Below are 14,173 nucleotides of genomic sequence, written 5' to 3'. Positions count from 1 at the left end.
TTTGACAAATCACACAACAAGCACTTTATTAAAAGAAGGACTTATTCTGGCTCCCAGTTGTAGGGGTTTCAGCTCCTGTTGGATGGTAGCACAGTGCTGAGCATGTGACAGTAGAGGCTGAGAAGCAATCAGAAGATAGGAAGAGGATAGGAAAACAGACCTGTAATTTTTTCCCACCTTTCAATTTCATTCAGTTGCAAATTCATCAGCTGACTAAGCCATTTATTAGCCACTAAATAAAATTTTAAAAATTATATGTATGCATTTTTGCATGTGGGTATATGCACATAAATGTAGATACTTGCTGGAGAGGTGTGTGTGTCTAGCCCCTTAGAACTAGTTTCAGGCATAACTGCCTAATGTGGATTCTGGGAACTAAACTAAGGTTCTCTGCAGGAGCAGTATGTATTCAAACCATTTTGAAGTCTGGAAGGATTTCACGAGTTTGTAGAATTTGATGTGAGTTTTATTAATTTTTTAAATTACATTTAGTGTTTGTGTCATAGGACAACTGTGATGAGTTGGTTCTCTCTATTGTGTGAATGTAGGGGATTGAACTTAGGTTGTCAGGCTTGGAAGGAAGCTCCTTTATCAGCTGAGCCATCTTGCTGGTGCTGGTTTTTATTTTAAAGGATAGATCTCATTGGCTCAGGCTTGCCTCAGGCTTGTGATCTTCCTGCCTCAGCTTCCTGTTAGCTAGGATTACAGGTGTGGGTACCAAACCTGGTTGATTTTTTTTTTTTTCATCCTCAAACACTGTCTCATTATAAAGCCTACACATGAACTTGAGATCCTTGTGCCTCAGTGCCCTGATGGATGACAGGCAAGAGATACCATGCTTCAGCTCTGACACTGTTTTGACAAAAAGAACCAAATCTTTTTAAAAAATGCTAATAATATCCAAGAACGAAGAATCTCAAGTTGTAAGTATAACACGTTAAGACACGAAACAAAATTACAAAAGGAAATTTATTTCAAAAGCATAAGGGAACATTTACATTTAAACAAGGGGATAAACAGGTGTCTTGTAGAAGAAAAAGGTAATTATGGCATGAAGATGTTCATTCAAATCTCTGAAGCAAAAAGAACATTAAGCTACACAGTATTGCCTAGGCAAGGGAAGGGGAGCAAAGGGATGAGGGAGGAATGCAGTGAGCTCTGCATTAGATATGAGGTCAAGTTATTTATGCTGAGTTTACAAAAAAACTCAGACAAGTGAAAGGAAAAATTACACTATGTTCAAATTTATATTGCTGTAGTCCAATTCATTTTTGTATTTGAAATGGCATTAGGCCATGGCTGATCTATCTGAGATTCATACTAGATGGTCACAGTTCTCAACTTGCAATCCCATGTTCCTATGTTTATTCAGATTCCAAGGAAGCCTAGGTTCAGATCAGTCTTGTGGAATGTTCAGAGATTATTGCCAGAACTCCATAGTCAAGCTGACCAACTTCTTATGCTTGTATCATTCTAGGCTTCTAGAAATACTTTCTAGACAAATATATGCAGTAATTTTCACAAAGGGGTTTTGCCTTTTTTTTTTTTTTTTTTCAAAAACCAGTGTGGAAGTAATGGTAATGAAGACACCTGTGTAAGAATTGAAACCTCAAAACAAAAAACAAACAAAAAAAAAAAAACCAATCCCCCCAAATAAAACAAACAACCCCTCCCAAAAAACCCAAAATGAAACAAAACAAAAAAACAACAAACTTACTAGCAATGACATGTGAATATTTGATTTGAATGGCAAACTTGGGGAAGGAAGATTAACTGTGGAACAAAAATATATGAAACATTCAAATGAAGAACAAAGGGTCTGGGCTACTAAAAATGCCCATGACAGTGAGACACTCCACAAACCTCCCATTTGTTGTTTTAATCTAAAGACTACTGGCTAACTTATACAATAATCTGATTAATAACCTGAGAAGTTAAATTCTGAAAGTGGCAAAAGCAAACTGAGTGAACATCTCTTATTTAATGGTACTATGTCGTCAAGTCACTTTCCTGGGTAGCCCTGGTTATTAAGTCTCCAAATCCTAAATTATACTATCACATCCCGTGGGAACCTGTATGTACACCAGATCTGGCTGTATTTCATCAACAAGGGTCTTCAAATTTGTCTCTGAAAACACAGCCTTTGTTTTTAGTTTTAAACAATAATAATGTAAGTGCGACAAGACTCAAAATCCTCCCTATTGGAGTAAAAACCTAGACACCAAGTCAGTAATGGATTCAGCCTCAAAAGGATAATCACTGTGTCATATGACCCATTCCTAGAATTTAAAATATTGATTTGTTGTACTCTCAAGTTCCGTAGCATGCATATAATACACACACAACATATGCTTATGTCTGTACGTATTATGCACATGTACTCCTATTCAAATAAGATCCTGTGTTCGAAAGCTGTAACCCAAAAAATGGAGAAGAGTGAAGGAAGTAATGCAAAGCAACTTACTGCCTCCTAAAAACTTAATGTAATTTGTACATTGTAAGAAGCTGGTGTTTAACTTTTATCAGTCTTAGTAGGAATGCTACAACACTGCCTAGCAGCTTCATTAGAAATCCATTGGAAGAAAGCAAAAGGTTAACTGATCATTACTCTTCTCCATGTATGGGCAAAAAACTTTTTAACAGAATGGGGAGGAAAATAAGTAACCTTTCAGAAGTGATTAACTTCACCAGATCACAAGCTAGACTGAATTTTCCATTAGACTCAGTTCTCAATAACAAATTATGAAGATGTTTAAAAGTAAGATTCACAAGATGAAGTCTGATAATGAGGATATTGCAAAACAAGTCAAGGCTGCAGACAAAGCATCCAAAAATATTGTTTTGGTTTTACCTTGGACACAACCATGGTCGGTTACAAAAGTAGATCATACATACAAAGGTAGAAAGAACATTACATTTTCAGCTGAAGGCAGCAGTCCTTTTAAAGGGACATCCCCGGCAATCCAATGAGTAGTAGATTTAAGAATATTAAGCTCATGACAATGCTGAAGAATATAATGTCGTATTCTAGTAGAGTCTTCCTCGACTACGATTTCCTCGTGTTCCCCAACCTCGGCCTCCTCTACTTCCCCTGAAGGCTCCTCTCTGCTCTACGAAAAAGCGAACAATGGTTTAGGTCTTGCTCAGGACTTCATGGTTCAGCAAACAGAAATATAGCTTGTAGTTCTGAAAATAGCAGGCCTTGTAAAAGCTAAAGTGGTATTGTGTCATTGTCTTCAAATTCATTCTGTTCATCAGACCAGGATAACATTTACAGAGGAAGAGATGTAAATAACAAAGTGCCAGATAGCTCATAGCAGTCTGATTAAATGCTTCTCATTAGCAAAGTTGTTTCAAAGCAACAATGTTAGGATAACCATACTTCTAAGTTTTTATTTTGGTGCCTATCACTATCAAAGCATAAAACTATAAAAATGTCTACACTTAATAAAGAATTAACAATGTAACAAAAGTATGAGATGTATCTTAAACATCAACTGACCTTTGGTATGTGACACACAGGTGGTATCTTTTGTTGTCATACCACTATCTAAAGCACTGGCACTCATTTAAGTGCAGATTCAGTGCTGAGCTTTTTATTTTCTCATGGGCTGTATGAGCTCCCCAGAACTGTCACAAAATGCACATATAATCTTTTATTGAAAGTCAAGGCATACAGGAGAACAAGCCTTTCTCCACCAAAGAACATTGAAGTTGTCAGTGAGGCTGGATTGTTAATCATGGACAAATGAAATCAATCTCTTTGTTGAGCTTCACACTTCCTCACTGAAGCAATTTTGTTAGCAGCAATAAAGGCTGCAGTTGTCTGTCTTGGTGTCTTGAAAAATACTTTTTTGGGGGGTGGGTGGGGTGAGTTCAAGACAGGGTTTCTCTGTATTGCTTTTGAACCTGTCCTGGAACTCACTCTGTAGACCAGGCTGGCCTCAAACTCACAGATCCACCTGCTTCTGCCTCCTGAGTGCTGGGATTAAAGGCGTGTGCCACCAACGCCTGTCAAAAAATACTTTTTAGGTCAATTTTACAATCCATTTTTTAATTTTTGCCAATATGATTATTGGATGGTTTTCTGATGAATCTCCCTTTTTTCTCAAGAAAGAAAAAGAATTCAATTCTGAGACAGAAAACTAACAAGACTTTCTACTCTAGTCAATACTTTTTTCTTTGTAATACAGTAGAACCTGACTCAGTCACTTCTTGCCCAATGACAGATTTATTCAAGGACTGGTATGCAAATCACTTTAATGAAGCTACCATTTTTAGTGCCCCAGACAACATATTCAAAAGTGATAGTGTTAGGACAGATATACTTAGTTCAAGATTCTTAGTATGTAATCAACAAAAAGCATAGTATCTTAATACCCATAATGATCATCTTTGAGAAAACCACCAGTGGTTAAGGGTAAGATGTCACGACAGTTGAAGTGACTGTGCACACTGTAACTTGTAGCCAGCTGTCACTCCTTCACTTCTTGTTTATATTTAAGGTGCGTGAAATGTATTTTTCCTTCCTTGCTCCCACTTTTTTCCTCTCAGGCATAGGAAAAGAGGACTTCCACATTACTGAACTACACATACCTAGTCCACAAAAATAATTTTCTATAAAATCAGCACACTTAGCAGACTAGTACACACAATTATTAACTATGCACTAATTGACCTTTAAAAACTAACCTTTACAGTTTTTCAATTCTGGGGCTTGAAAGATGTACAAATAATATTTTCTAGCTTTTCAAAGGGATTTAAACAATAATATTTCAATTTTAACACAAAAAAACAGAGTTGCTTTCAGTATTCAGCTACATATGAGTTGTTAAACACTGCAAAAGTATTATTAAAGTCTTTCATCTCTCTACATTGAGTATTTCTTTTGATCTTCACTCAATGAAGCTACTGTTAACACACAGCGTTCCACCCAAGTTTCTTCTTTTTGGTTTTATTCTAAAGGACAATTCAGCATTTTAATCATTATTTCAATGATTTCAAGTTTACCTTAACTTTTAAAGTTTTGTTTTGTTTTTTTTTTCTTGAGACAGAGTTTCTCTGTATTGTTTTGGAGCCTGTCCTGATACTCGCTCTGTAGATCAAGCTGGCCTCAAACTCACAGAGATCCACCTGCCTCTGCCTCCCACGTGCTAGGATTAAAAGCGTGCACCACCAATACCACGGATTTTTTATTTATTTATTTAACTTTTAAGTTTTTATTCAACTTTTTTTTTGTGTGTTCCGCAAGTCAAAGCCAGGGCTTTGCATAAGGAGGCAAATGCTGTAACCTTCATTCCTAACTGCTGGAAAAAAAATTCTATTGTTACAGTTCCTGGAAAAGGCTAATAAAGAAAGCATGGCAGTCACAAAGTGTAGACTGTCTAGTACTCCTGGCCTCCCGGAGAACTCTGTACACAGAAAGGAAACTAAAATGAGCACCTATTTACAAATAATGTGACTGATTATGTTCTAGGCAAGTGAGCTCATCTGTGGGAACCAAACACCACCACACCTGGACAAGAAAAACTATCATTTGACACTGATCAGTGTGATAATCATAAAGCAAGTCAAGAAAACTCTTTTTAAATTGTCATTTTGAGAATACAAGAACCCACCCACTCCACAGGCCAATGCACAACACTAGGGGAATTTATCCTTACTTCTGACACCAGAGGGGCTTTACCTGTTTGCCAGGCCACTATGCCTTTTAGTTACAATGAAGATTACTTAAGGAGCTCAAACTGTGACCCTAGGTTTTTGTTAAGTAAAACTGCTTACTGTTTTTCACATTTCAATTTTGAAAATTAACTTTGGTAGCTTTGGCTGTCCTGGAACTTGTTATACAGATCAGGTTGGCCTTGAACTCAGAGATCTGTCTCTTCCACATTTTCAATAAAAACACCTCCACTTTTATTTAAGACTTTAATTTTTTGCAGTTTTTTAAAATAAAAATAACCACATTCTGGTTTACAAGTATACAAACTAAGGTGTTACATTTTCTGCATTTATTCTCCAACTTCTATTAGGCAGAGAGTTTTATGAGACAAAAGTCTTCATGGGAACTCATAGTAGCACAAAACTGCCCAAGTGAAGAGGAATATGTTTTTTGTTTTTTATGTACTTCAAAAGCTCATGGTTACTTTCATTCATGCTATATCCTCACAGATTGGTACAGATAACAAAACAATGATTACTCCTTTCTGTTTTCAAAATGCTCTCAAAAATATTCTTACCTGAAGCTCGTAAGAGCTCTGCTATTCCTATTTTTCAGGTAAGAAGCAAAGAGATGCACATTTATTTGCAGTGAGATAAGTACGATTCAATACATTCCCTAAATATGTCTCTAAGAGTTCATTTAATGCTGGGAGGTGGTGTAAACCTTTAATCCCAGCACTTGGGAGGCAGAGGGAGGAGGATCGCTGAATTTCAGGCCAGCCTGGTCTATAAACTGAGTTCCAAGACAGCCAAAGGCTGTTACACAGAGACAGCCTGTCTTAAAAAAAAAAAATCAAAAACCAAAACCAACCAAACAAACAAGCAAAGATCAGAATTCATTTGCCCAGGAGTGTTCTTTTCTCTAAAGCTGGCCTTTTCCAATCTGTCCAGTTAACAGAGGAATTGCGGCATCCCTAAGAGAAATTTATCTAATGTTACCATCATCTCATTTGAAAATATAAATCTAGAGTGTAAAGTAAAATATGGCTCAGAATATACTTAGAAAGCAAAACTGCAGAATTAACTGCAATTAGCAATCAAATCAACTACATTAATGTTTGACTGCTATTGTTATGATTGTCCCTGATATTATCAATGAGACATGGTCTACAGTGGCCCAGGCTGACCTCAATCCGACTATACAGATGAAGATGACCTTGAACTCCTCCTGCTCCTCCTGTCTCAGCCTCTCTAGAGTTGGGGTTTCTAGTATTAAGCTTTTCCTAAACAAGAAAAGGAATAGGGTATGTTACTTGTGCCCATTCTGACCTCTCTGGGTACAGGGTTGTGCTTCTCAGCCCAGATTTGCCTTTAACTTGTGATCCTCCTGCCTCACCTTCCTGAGCACAGGGAATGTAGGTATGAGTCATTATGCCCCATGTGTTCAATCTTTTAAAGAAAGATTTATATGGGGAAAAGCCTACGTAAGAACCAGACTTCATTACTGATTCTAGACCCTGAGAGAGAGAGAGAGAGAGAGAGAGAGAGAGAGAGAGAGAGAGAGAGAGAGAATGGATAGGTGGGAAGTTCTCCTAGCCACAGAGGAGTGGAAAGCAGTGGCAGGAAGACTACATTTTGGGCCAAAGAAGACAGGGGAACAGCGCATTCTCCCAGCCACACAATGCTCCACCATCTGACTCCATTTCTATGGCTTCTCTTTCAACTAGCCACAGGAAACCTGAGTATTTTCAGCAACAGGCCTACAAGTCCCAGAGGCCAGAGCTATGTCTTTCCTTTCATGGAAAAGTATATACGATGGCTCCTGACAACTTCCTGTTCCTGCTGGTTCCTCTAACTACAGCAGGCATATTTTCCTTTTCAAGTGCTTATGTGTCACATGCTTGGTTCTGTGAGCCCACAATAGTTATTGAGAAATGGGATACAATTACTTCCCCATCGCCCCTCCCTTTCCAGGCTAACTCAAAAGAATAACCTAACAGAACCATGATACTATGTATGTATGTATGTATGTATGTATGTATGTATGTATTTATATGTACATACATACATATTCACAATTAAAAGCATGTACCACTTTCTACCTAATCTCTTGGACTGCTTGTACCCAAACAAAAACGCTCACCATAATTAAAGTTGCCCAAATTGCTGCTGTACTTCCCACTAGGAGGATTATATATCTGTCTGGCATCCCTTTTTGGTCCTCCTGGAGATTTCTTGGGTGGTGAACTTGAACTTGTATCTTCATTGGTTCTTTTTTGCCTGTAACAGTGGGAAAAGCGACAATTAAAAAGCAATGGATTATGCCAAAAGCTACAACACAGTTCTAAATTAGCCTGTGAGCTGTAAAAGATCTGCTAAAGAGGATAGTCACATCAGAAAGTGTAGTATAACCCATCACAGTAACTGGTGGGTTATACAGGAACCTCCAAAGAGCATTTATAAGGCTTTAAATTACTTGAAATATTTGGTTTCAAAGACATGCAGTCCTCACTGTGCAAAGCTTCCAACAAAGTCTAGCAATATGACAGAAAGGCAAACATACCAATCCCTCCAGGGCTACCACCCTGCTTTGTAAAGCCCTGGGATGAATGAGACTTGTACTTTAAATCTGTCTGTCATATTTTAATACTTTGAGAATGATTTCACTATCAATATACTCTGTAAAATCCATTTCTTACCCAATCTCAACTTTCTGTACAGGTTTCCAGGACAATGTTACTGTGCTCTTATATGAAGGAGGAATGTGGAAGAGATCCTGGAGAGACAAAAATCAGAATCAGCCAAGACTTCTTATGGATGTAGGGAGTACAGGGCAAGGAATGAAGCAGGAATACACATCTTAAAGTTTGGTTTTGTGCAAGGCACTGGGTTTAATCCTTAGCATTGAAAAAGAAAATGTGAGCTGGGTGGTGGTGGCACTCACCTTCAAACCCAGCATTGGGGAGGCAGAGGCAGGAGGATCTCTGAGTTCAAGGCCAGTGTAGTCTACAGAGTGAGTTCCAGGACAGCTAGGGCTATACAGAGAAACCCTGTTTTAAAAAGCAAAAATGTGCTAGGTGGAAAAGCTTTCATTTCTTGTGCTGGCAGCTACACAGAGACACAAAGAAAACTGTACGGAAAAAAAAAAAAAAAAAAAAAAAAAAAAAAAAAAAAAAAAGAAACTGGGGGCGATTATGTTGTAAAGGACACTGATTACTTCTACTAACATAACTTTTTATGTGATTTAAACCTCAGCTATTTTTTTTTTCCCTTCAAAATATCTCAAAATTTTAGGATGAGACATCAAGACTGAGGCCAGGTATCCTCTTGAGTACCTTTTCACTCTATCCACCCCCCCCCCCATTTAGTTTTTGAGGCAGGGTCTTTCACCGAACCTGGGGCTCAAGAGAATCTAGGATGAGACATCAAGACTGAGGCCAGGTATCCTCTTGAGTACCTTTTCACTCTATCCACCCCCCCCCCATTTAGTTTTTGAGGCAGGGTCTTTCACCGAACCTGGGGCTCAGAGAATCTACTAGCCTGGTTGGACAACTGGTTCCAAGGATCCCCCCCCCCCCACCCCCGTCTCTGCCTCCCTACTGCTGGTATTACATGCAATGCACACTGTGCTTGTTATTTTATATGGGCACTGATCTGGTAGCAGCAGATTTATATTATAAAGCTTTCATTAGGAGTTGTAAGTTGTGGGTGTTGAGGTAGGGTGGTTTTACTTTGTTGACTAGGCCTGTCTTGAACTCATGGTGATCCTCCTGAGTCTACCTCTTGAGTGGTAGAATTACAAAGCACACCATTCATTGACTTGTGCTCTGAATGCCATTTCACTTCTTATCCTGGCAACATGACACTCATCCTCCATGTCTAATGATACTCTCACTGTCCCTGCAATGCGTCCCTCTTCTTTTGGGTGAAAAGCACTTTCTCCATAGCATTTCTACTATATTAACTGAAAGCATACACCATGTAGGCAAAGCACCAATGTACATAAAGTAAAACTACATCATTCTAAAATAAGACCGAGTCTTCAAAAAATCCAAACCAAAACAACTAATAGCAACAAAAATCCCACCAGAAGATTAAGTTACTGAAATTTTAAGTCTACTTCTATCTGCTGACTGCTTTGCATGGCTCTCAGCTTTTTAAAACCTTTTAAATCCAGGTTAGTTCTAGAAATAACACCTAGTATTACAAAAAAGTATAAAGTTTCAAAATTAGGAAGGCAAACATTAGGAAGGAAATGATATCTCTCCATTGCAGACACATGGAAAAACCTCTTGCACTAACTCTAGCTAGCTGGCAGGTTAGGGAAAAAGGGACTCACCTTGATTAAAACATTGATATTATTTGTTATTTTCAATGCAACAACTTTTATCTTGTTCTGTAAAGGGAACAGAGAATTAAAGTTGAGTAGTTTTTATGTGTATATCCCATTCTGCATGCAACTAGATTCACATTTCTAAGTAGAGAATTTCTAGGCACAGGCTTAAATATATAGAGAATCCTCCCACGCCCATTTCCCTACCCTAAGCAAATTCAATCTTGCTTCTATGGCAGGTCAGAAAAAGGATGACCTGCAATTTACCTGAAAAACACACAGGATATGGAGTTATATAAGAATTATCTCAAAGGAAATCCATATAAACCATAGGAAGTTGTAATGCAAACTGGAAAGACGTCATTAGGATGAAGCCTGGTTTTGTTATGAAGATTAGGGAGACCCAAATCCCAGCAAGGACCCACAAAGTCTGTCACAGGACTGACAACTTTTGTGTCATCTTCAGCATTCTTACCTCCTCAGTTTTTAAGGCCTCGCCTGTTTTACCCTGGAGAGCCAATCGAAGTTGTCTGATGTAAACCTGAAGGCCCCGTGCAAAGTATTGCAACCTAAATGATAAAGTATTTATCAGTAATTCATCACTTCAATTTTGTTCTTAAATAATCTACTGTGGTAGAATAATTCACAGTGCAAAAAATGGCTACCTAACCAAACAAAAAGAGTATTTTCTTAAGTTGTTTGTTTCTGAACAAGTATTTCATCAAACATTTGATGCTGAGATGGATTCTTGCTATGCTGTCCAGATTGGCCTCTATTGTACCTCAGCTTTCTGAGTGGATAACACTATAAAGAGTTTGTGGGCCATGATGCTTGACTGATCAAACAGTAAATCACTCCCAGTGGAAAAGCAGAGGCTAGTTAACAGGTGACAATGTGGCTCAAGCACTGCAAAATGTAAGATGTGGATTTGTTAATGAAATGATTCTATACAAAGTATCCTTATGAAAAGCAATCACTAACTTTTCTAGCACTGCTGCTTCAACACTGTTGAATATTATTAACAACTGCAGACACAGGTATCAATACCTACTAGGTGCTAGGCATTGTACAAGCTTGCTCATTTCCCTACTGTCAAATTTAACAGATGAGAAAAATCTGAGTAAAGTAGTTGGGGACCCTGCCCAGGGTCACAGGGCAAGTGAGGAGAACAAGAGTTTATTTGTTTGAAAGCTCACTTCCCACCAGGAATCTGTAATGTCACATCTGTGAAATGTTCAAATATGTACCTTCCAGACTCTTATCCTATTCCACTATATAAGTAAGAGTGGAGAGAATCACGTATTAAAAAAAAAAAAAATCAAACTCAGAAAGCTTGAAGATTTTTCATCTTTGCCAAGAACTAAACCGCTTCTATCAATATATTACCTGATTTTGAAATCTTTGAGTTTTTCTGCATTCAGTTTGGCTGTTAAGAAATCTGGAAGTTTTCGGCCCAATTGGTGAAAACTGTATAATAAACATTCCACATAACTGAACTGCAGCTTGGGCTCTTCATTACCAGCGTTCTCTCCATTTTCTGCTTCTTCTGGAGGGAGAGGCATATACTCCTAGCATAGGAGAGACCAGATATTTGCAGTCTGTTCTAAAGGCTTCCATTAGAGAGAGAGCCATGTAATCCTAAGGCATGGTTTTAAGACATGGAACACTAAAAACAGACTAGAAATTGAGCTAGAACCTACTGGACCAACATTCTGGCACATCAGCTATCATTATTAACCTATGTTTTATAGCTGCTACCATTAATAATGAAAGGCCATAGGCACCAAAGTTCAGAGACAGGATTCAATGTACATCATGTCTATACTGTTAATGAATTAAAATATTTTCTAAAGTCGAACACTGTGTGACAAAGGAATTCAATGTCAGCCTTACAACACCCCAGTAGATACTGCAAATCTGGAGGCAGCAGATGCTGAACATCTTCATATATGCCAAGGGCCTAAGGCTTATCTCTGACCATTTATGTAACTGCTCACATCAAACACAAGAGTCACTCAGTGATGCTGATAAAGATTTTTATTAGATGGCCTATTTTCTCCACAATTACAACTTAAATGACAGGCTATTTCCTGGTTGCTAAAGCTACTTGGCCCTAGGCTGCTACCTAGTTGGTGGCCTGGAACAAATGACTTTTGTAGTGCCAACTAGTTTGTAGGCTACTCTACTCAATCAGTAGAGTTCGTGATAGTTTACTTTTTCACGGACATATCATTTTGATTTGGAAGCAAGAGGGATATCTAGTCTCTAAATTATGGGTGATCTTTATGCAAAGCACCAGCAGCAGGAAATGCCAAGATACAGAGACCTTACAACAGAGGAAACATGAGCACTCACTAGAATTAGTGTTCAAGGCACATTTCAAAAGCTAGTTCTTACCCAGAAATTAATTCTTAAAGGTTATAAACTGACTACCCCACAAAGAAAAAAGAAAGCTCTTACCAGTAACTTATCAAATAGTTTTCTTAAATTTGTTTCTAGTTTTTCCATGTCACCACAAAATGAACTCATCTCTGCCAACAATTTTAATACCTAAAACATACAAATTTACCATTAGAACTATTTTTAAATAAGCAAGAGCTATGGAATGACAGTAATTCTATATACCTTAAAGAAATTGTACTTATTTTTAAGTATGCTTTTCAGAATCATATTAGAACTGGATAATTCCCTAGAGATATAATCTTACAATTAACCATTAAAGAAAACAAAGGTCCTTTACAGTCATAAGGTCCCTATCTGAGCAAATCCAGCTCCCCTAATTCCCAATAAATCTGTGGGAGGCAAGGAAAGAGAATACACATGAGCCTTTCTACTACAGGACATAGTGACAGTGTTAAGCACAGTGAAAAATGATAAATACATAACCCACCAAGCACCACATAGAATCTTCAACAGCAACTAGTCACTCAAATTAAGGTTTCTTATTATTGAAGTTAGACTCTAGTTGCTATCTGAAAAATACTAGGAACTGATACTATCTGGAAATTTCATCCTGTCCATCCAATCTTAGACTGACTAGCTTAGCCTAAGATGTGAGGCAAACTACTGTGAGTACATACCCATATTCCCTGTTCTAGAGTTTGTTGAAAGAATTGGTATGTGCATTTCCAGGTTTTAGACATTCACTACTATTATGGCCATTCAGAGTCTGGCTCTATGCCACATAGTGTGATATAGGATTGAGTCAAGTTAAATGCTGGAGAAGTGATACTGTAAACATGTGGAACATGACAGATAACACGAAAACTGTGCCTGCTACAACTGAGACCCAAAGCAGGAGGGTGCTCACTCCACTGGAGGATGGGTAAGGGAAACATGGTGTTAATTTGGTTTGTTTCTAACACTTGTCAATTTGTGGTATGGGCATGTGCTTGCACACGTGGAGGTCAGAGACCAACTTACAGGAGCTGGTTTTTCCTTCCACCATGTGGTTTCTAGGGACTTGGTGTCTAACACCTTGACTTGCTTGAACCATCCCACTGGCCCAATCTAGTTTAAATCTATATGGCTAACTGTCATGAATTAAGTACCTTATATAATATAAATTCCATACAATGACATCTAGAGGCAGTGTTGTCCCACCACAGCAGCCATAAATTACTCCTATGCAATTAATTCTGGCCTAGGAGGTTACTGGCTAGCCACTGCCAGACATTTCAATTACCCACTTGGAAATCAGATCTAAGTTAGTGATTCACATTTCTGCTGAAATATGGGAATACCTTTTTAGTGCTGAAAGCAGGAATGTTCTCTTACCTCCAACTGTATATCAAGACCCTCCACTGGGGTAGTTAGGGTACTGAGATTAGGGAGAACTTGCTCACAGAAATATGTCACAAACCTTGTAGAATGGACATTTTTCTATAAAAACAAGGCAAAAGAAAAAAAAAACAAAAGTCACAAAACAAACAAAAACAAAGTCTTTTTTCAAAGATTATACTAGTAAACCACCATTCAAAAGTGTGAACTAAGTACCTCACCATCATGTGACCTTCCTTGCAAGGTCACCTGGAATACTGGAACACGGATATATCTTGGATATCCCTTTTCACTCTCAAGTTTAGTTTAGTGACATTTTAGTGTTAGATTTATACACTACACATTTCCCAACAAGGACAGATCCTTTATGTTTTTCAAATTAAGGCATATACACTCAGATAA

The 14,173-nt window shown here is 38.0% G+C and overlaps 1 protein-coding gene across 2 annotated transcripts in view; it reads right to left on the bottom strand.

Moving 5' to 3' along the window:
• Window positions 1-951: 951 nt before the first annotated feature.
• Api5 (apoptosis inhibitor 5) overlaps window positions 952-14,173 on the bottom strand; it is a 25,454-nt gene continuing 12,232 nt past the window's right edge. The window contains exons 7-14 of one of the 2 annotated variants that reach the window (XM_051184115.1): window positions 13,769-13,873; window positions 12,452-12,541; window positions 11,378-11,559; window positions 10,467-10,560; window positions 9,998-10,054; window positions 8,358-8,434; window positions 7,802-7,938; window positions 952-3,110 (exon numbers count right to left, since the gene is read on the bottom strand). In XM_051184115.1, coding sequence (XP_051040072.1) covers window positions 3,028-3,110; window positions 7,802-7,938; window positions 8,358-8,434; window positions 9,998-10,054; window positions 10,467-10,560; window positions 11,378-11,559; window positions 12,452-12,541; window positions 13,769-13,873 — 825 coding nt within the window. In that variant the 3' untranslated portion in view covers window positions 952-3,027. The remainder of the gene's footprint in view (window positions 3,111-7,801; window positions 7,939-8,357; window positions 8,435-9,997; window positions 10,055-10,466; window positions 10,561-11,377; window positions 11,560-12,451; window positions 12,542-13,768; window positions 13,874-14,173) is intronic. The other variant, XM_051184116.1, reaches the window with a different exon arrangement.

This window comes from Phodopus roborovskii, unplaced genomic scaffold, assembly GCF_943737965.1.
Source record: "Phodopus roborovskii unplaced genomic scaffold, PHOROB, whole genome shotgun sequence".
In the NCBI taxonomy this organism is placed as follows: Eukaryota; Metazoa; Chordata; class Mammalia; order Rodentia; family Cricetidae; genus Phodopus; species Phodopus roborovskii.
The sequence above is the reverse complement of the archived record's forward strand: the minus strand, read 5'-3'. Positions and strand labels throughout refer to the sequence as shown.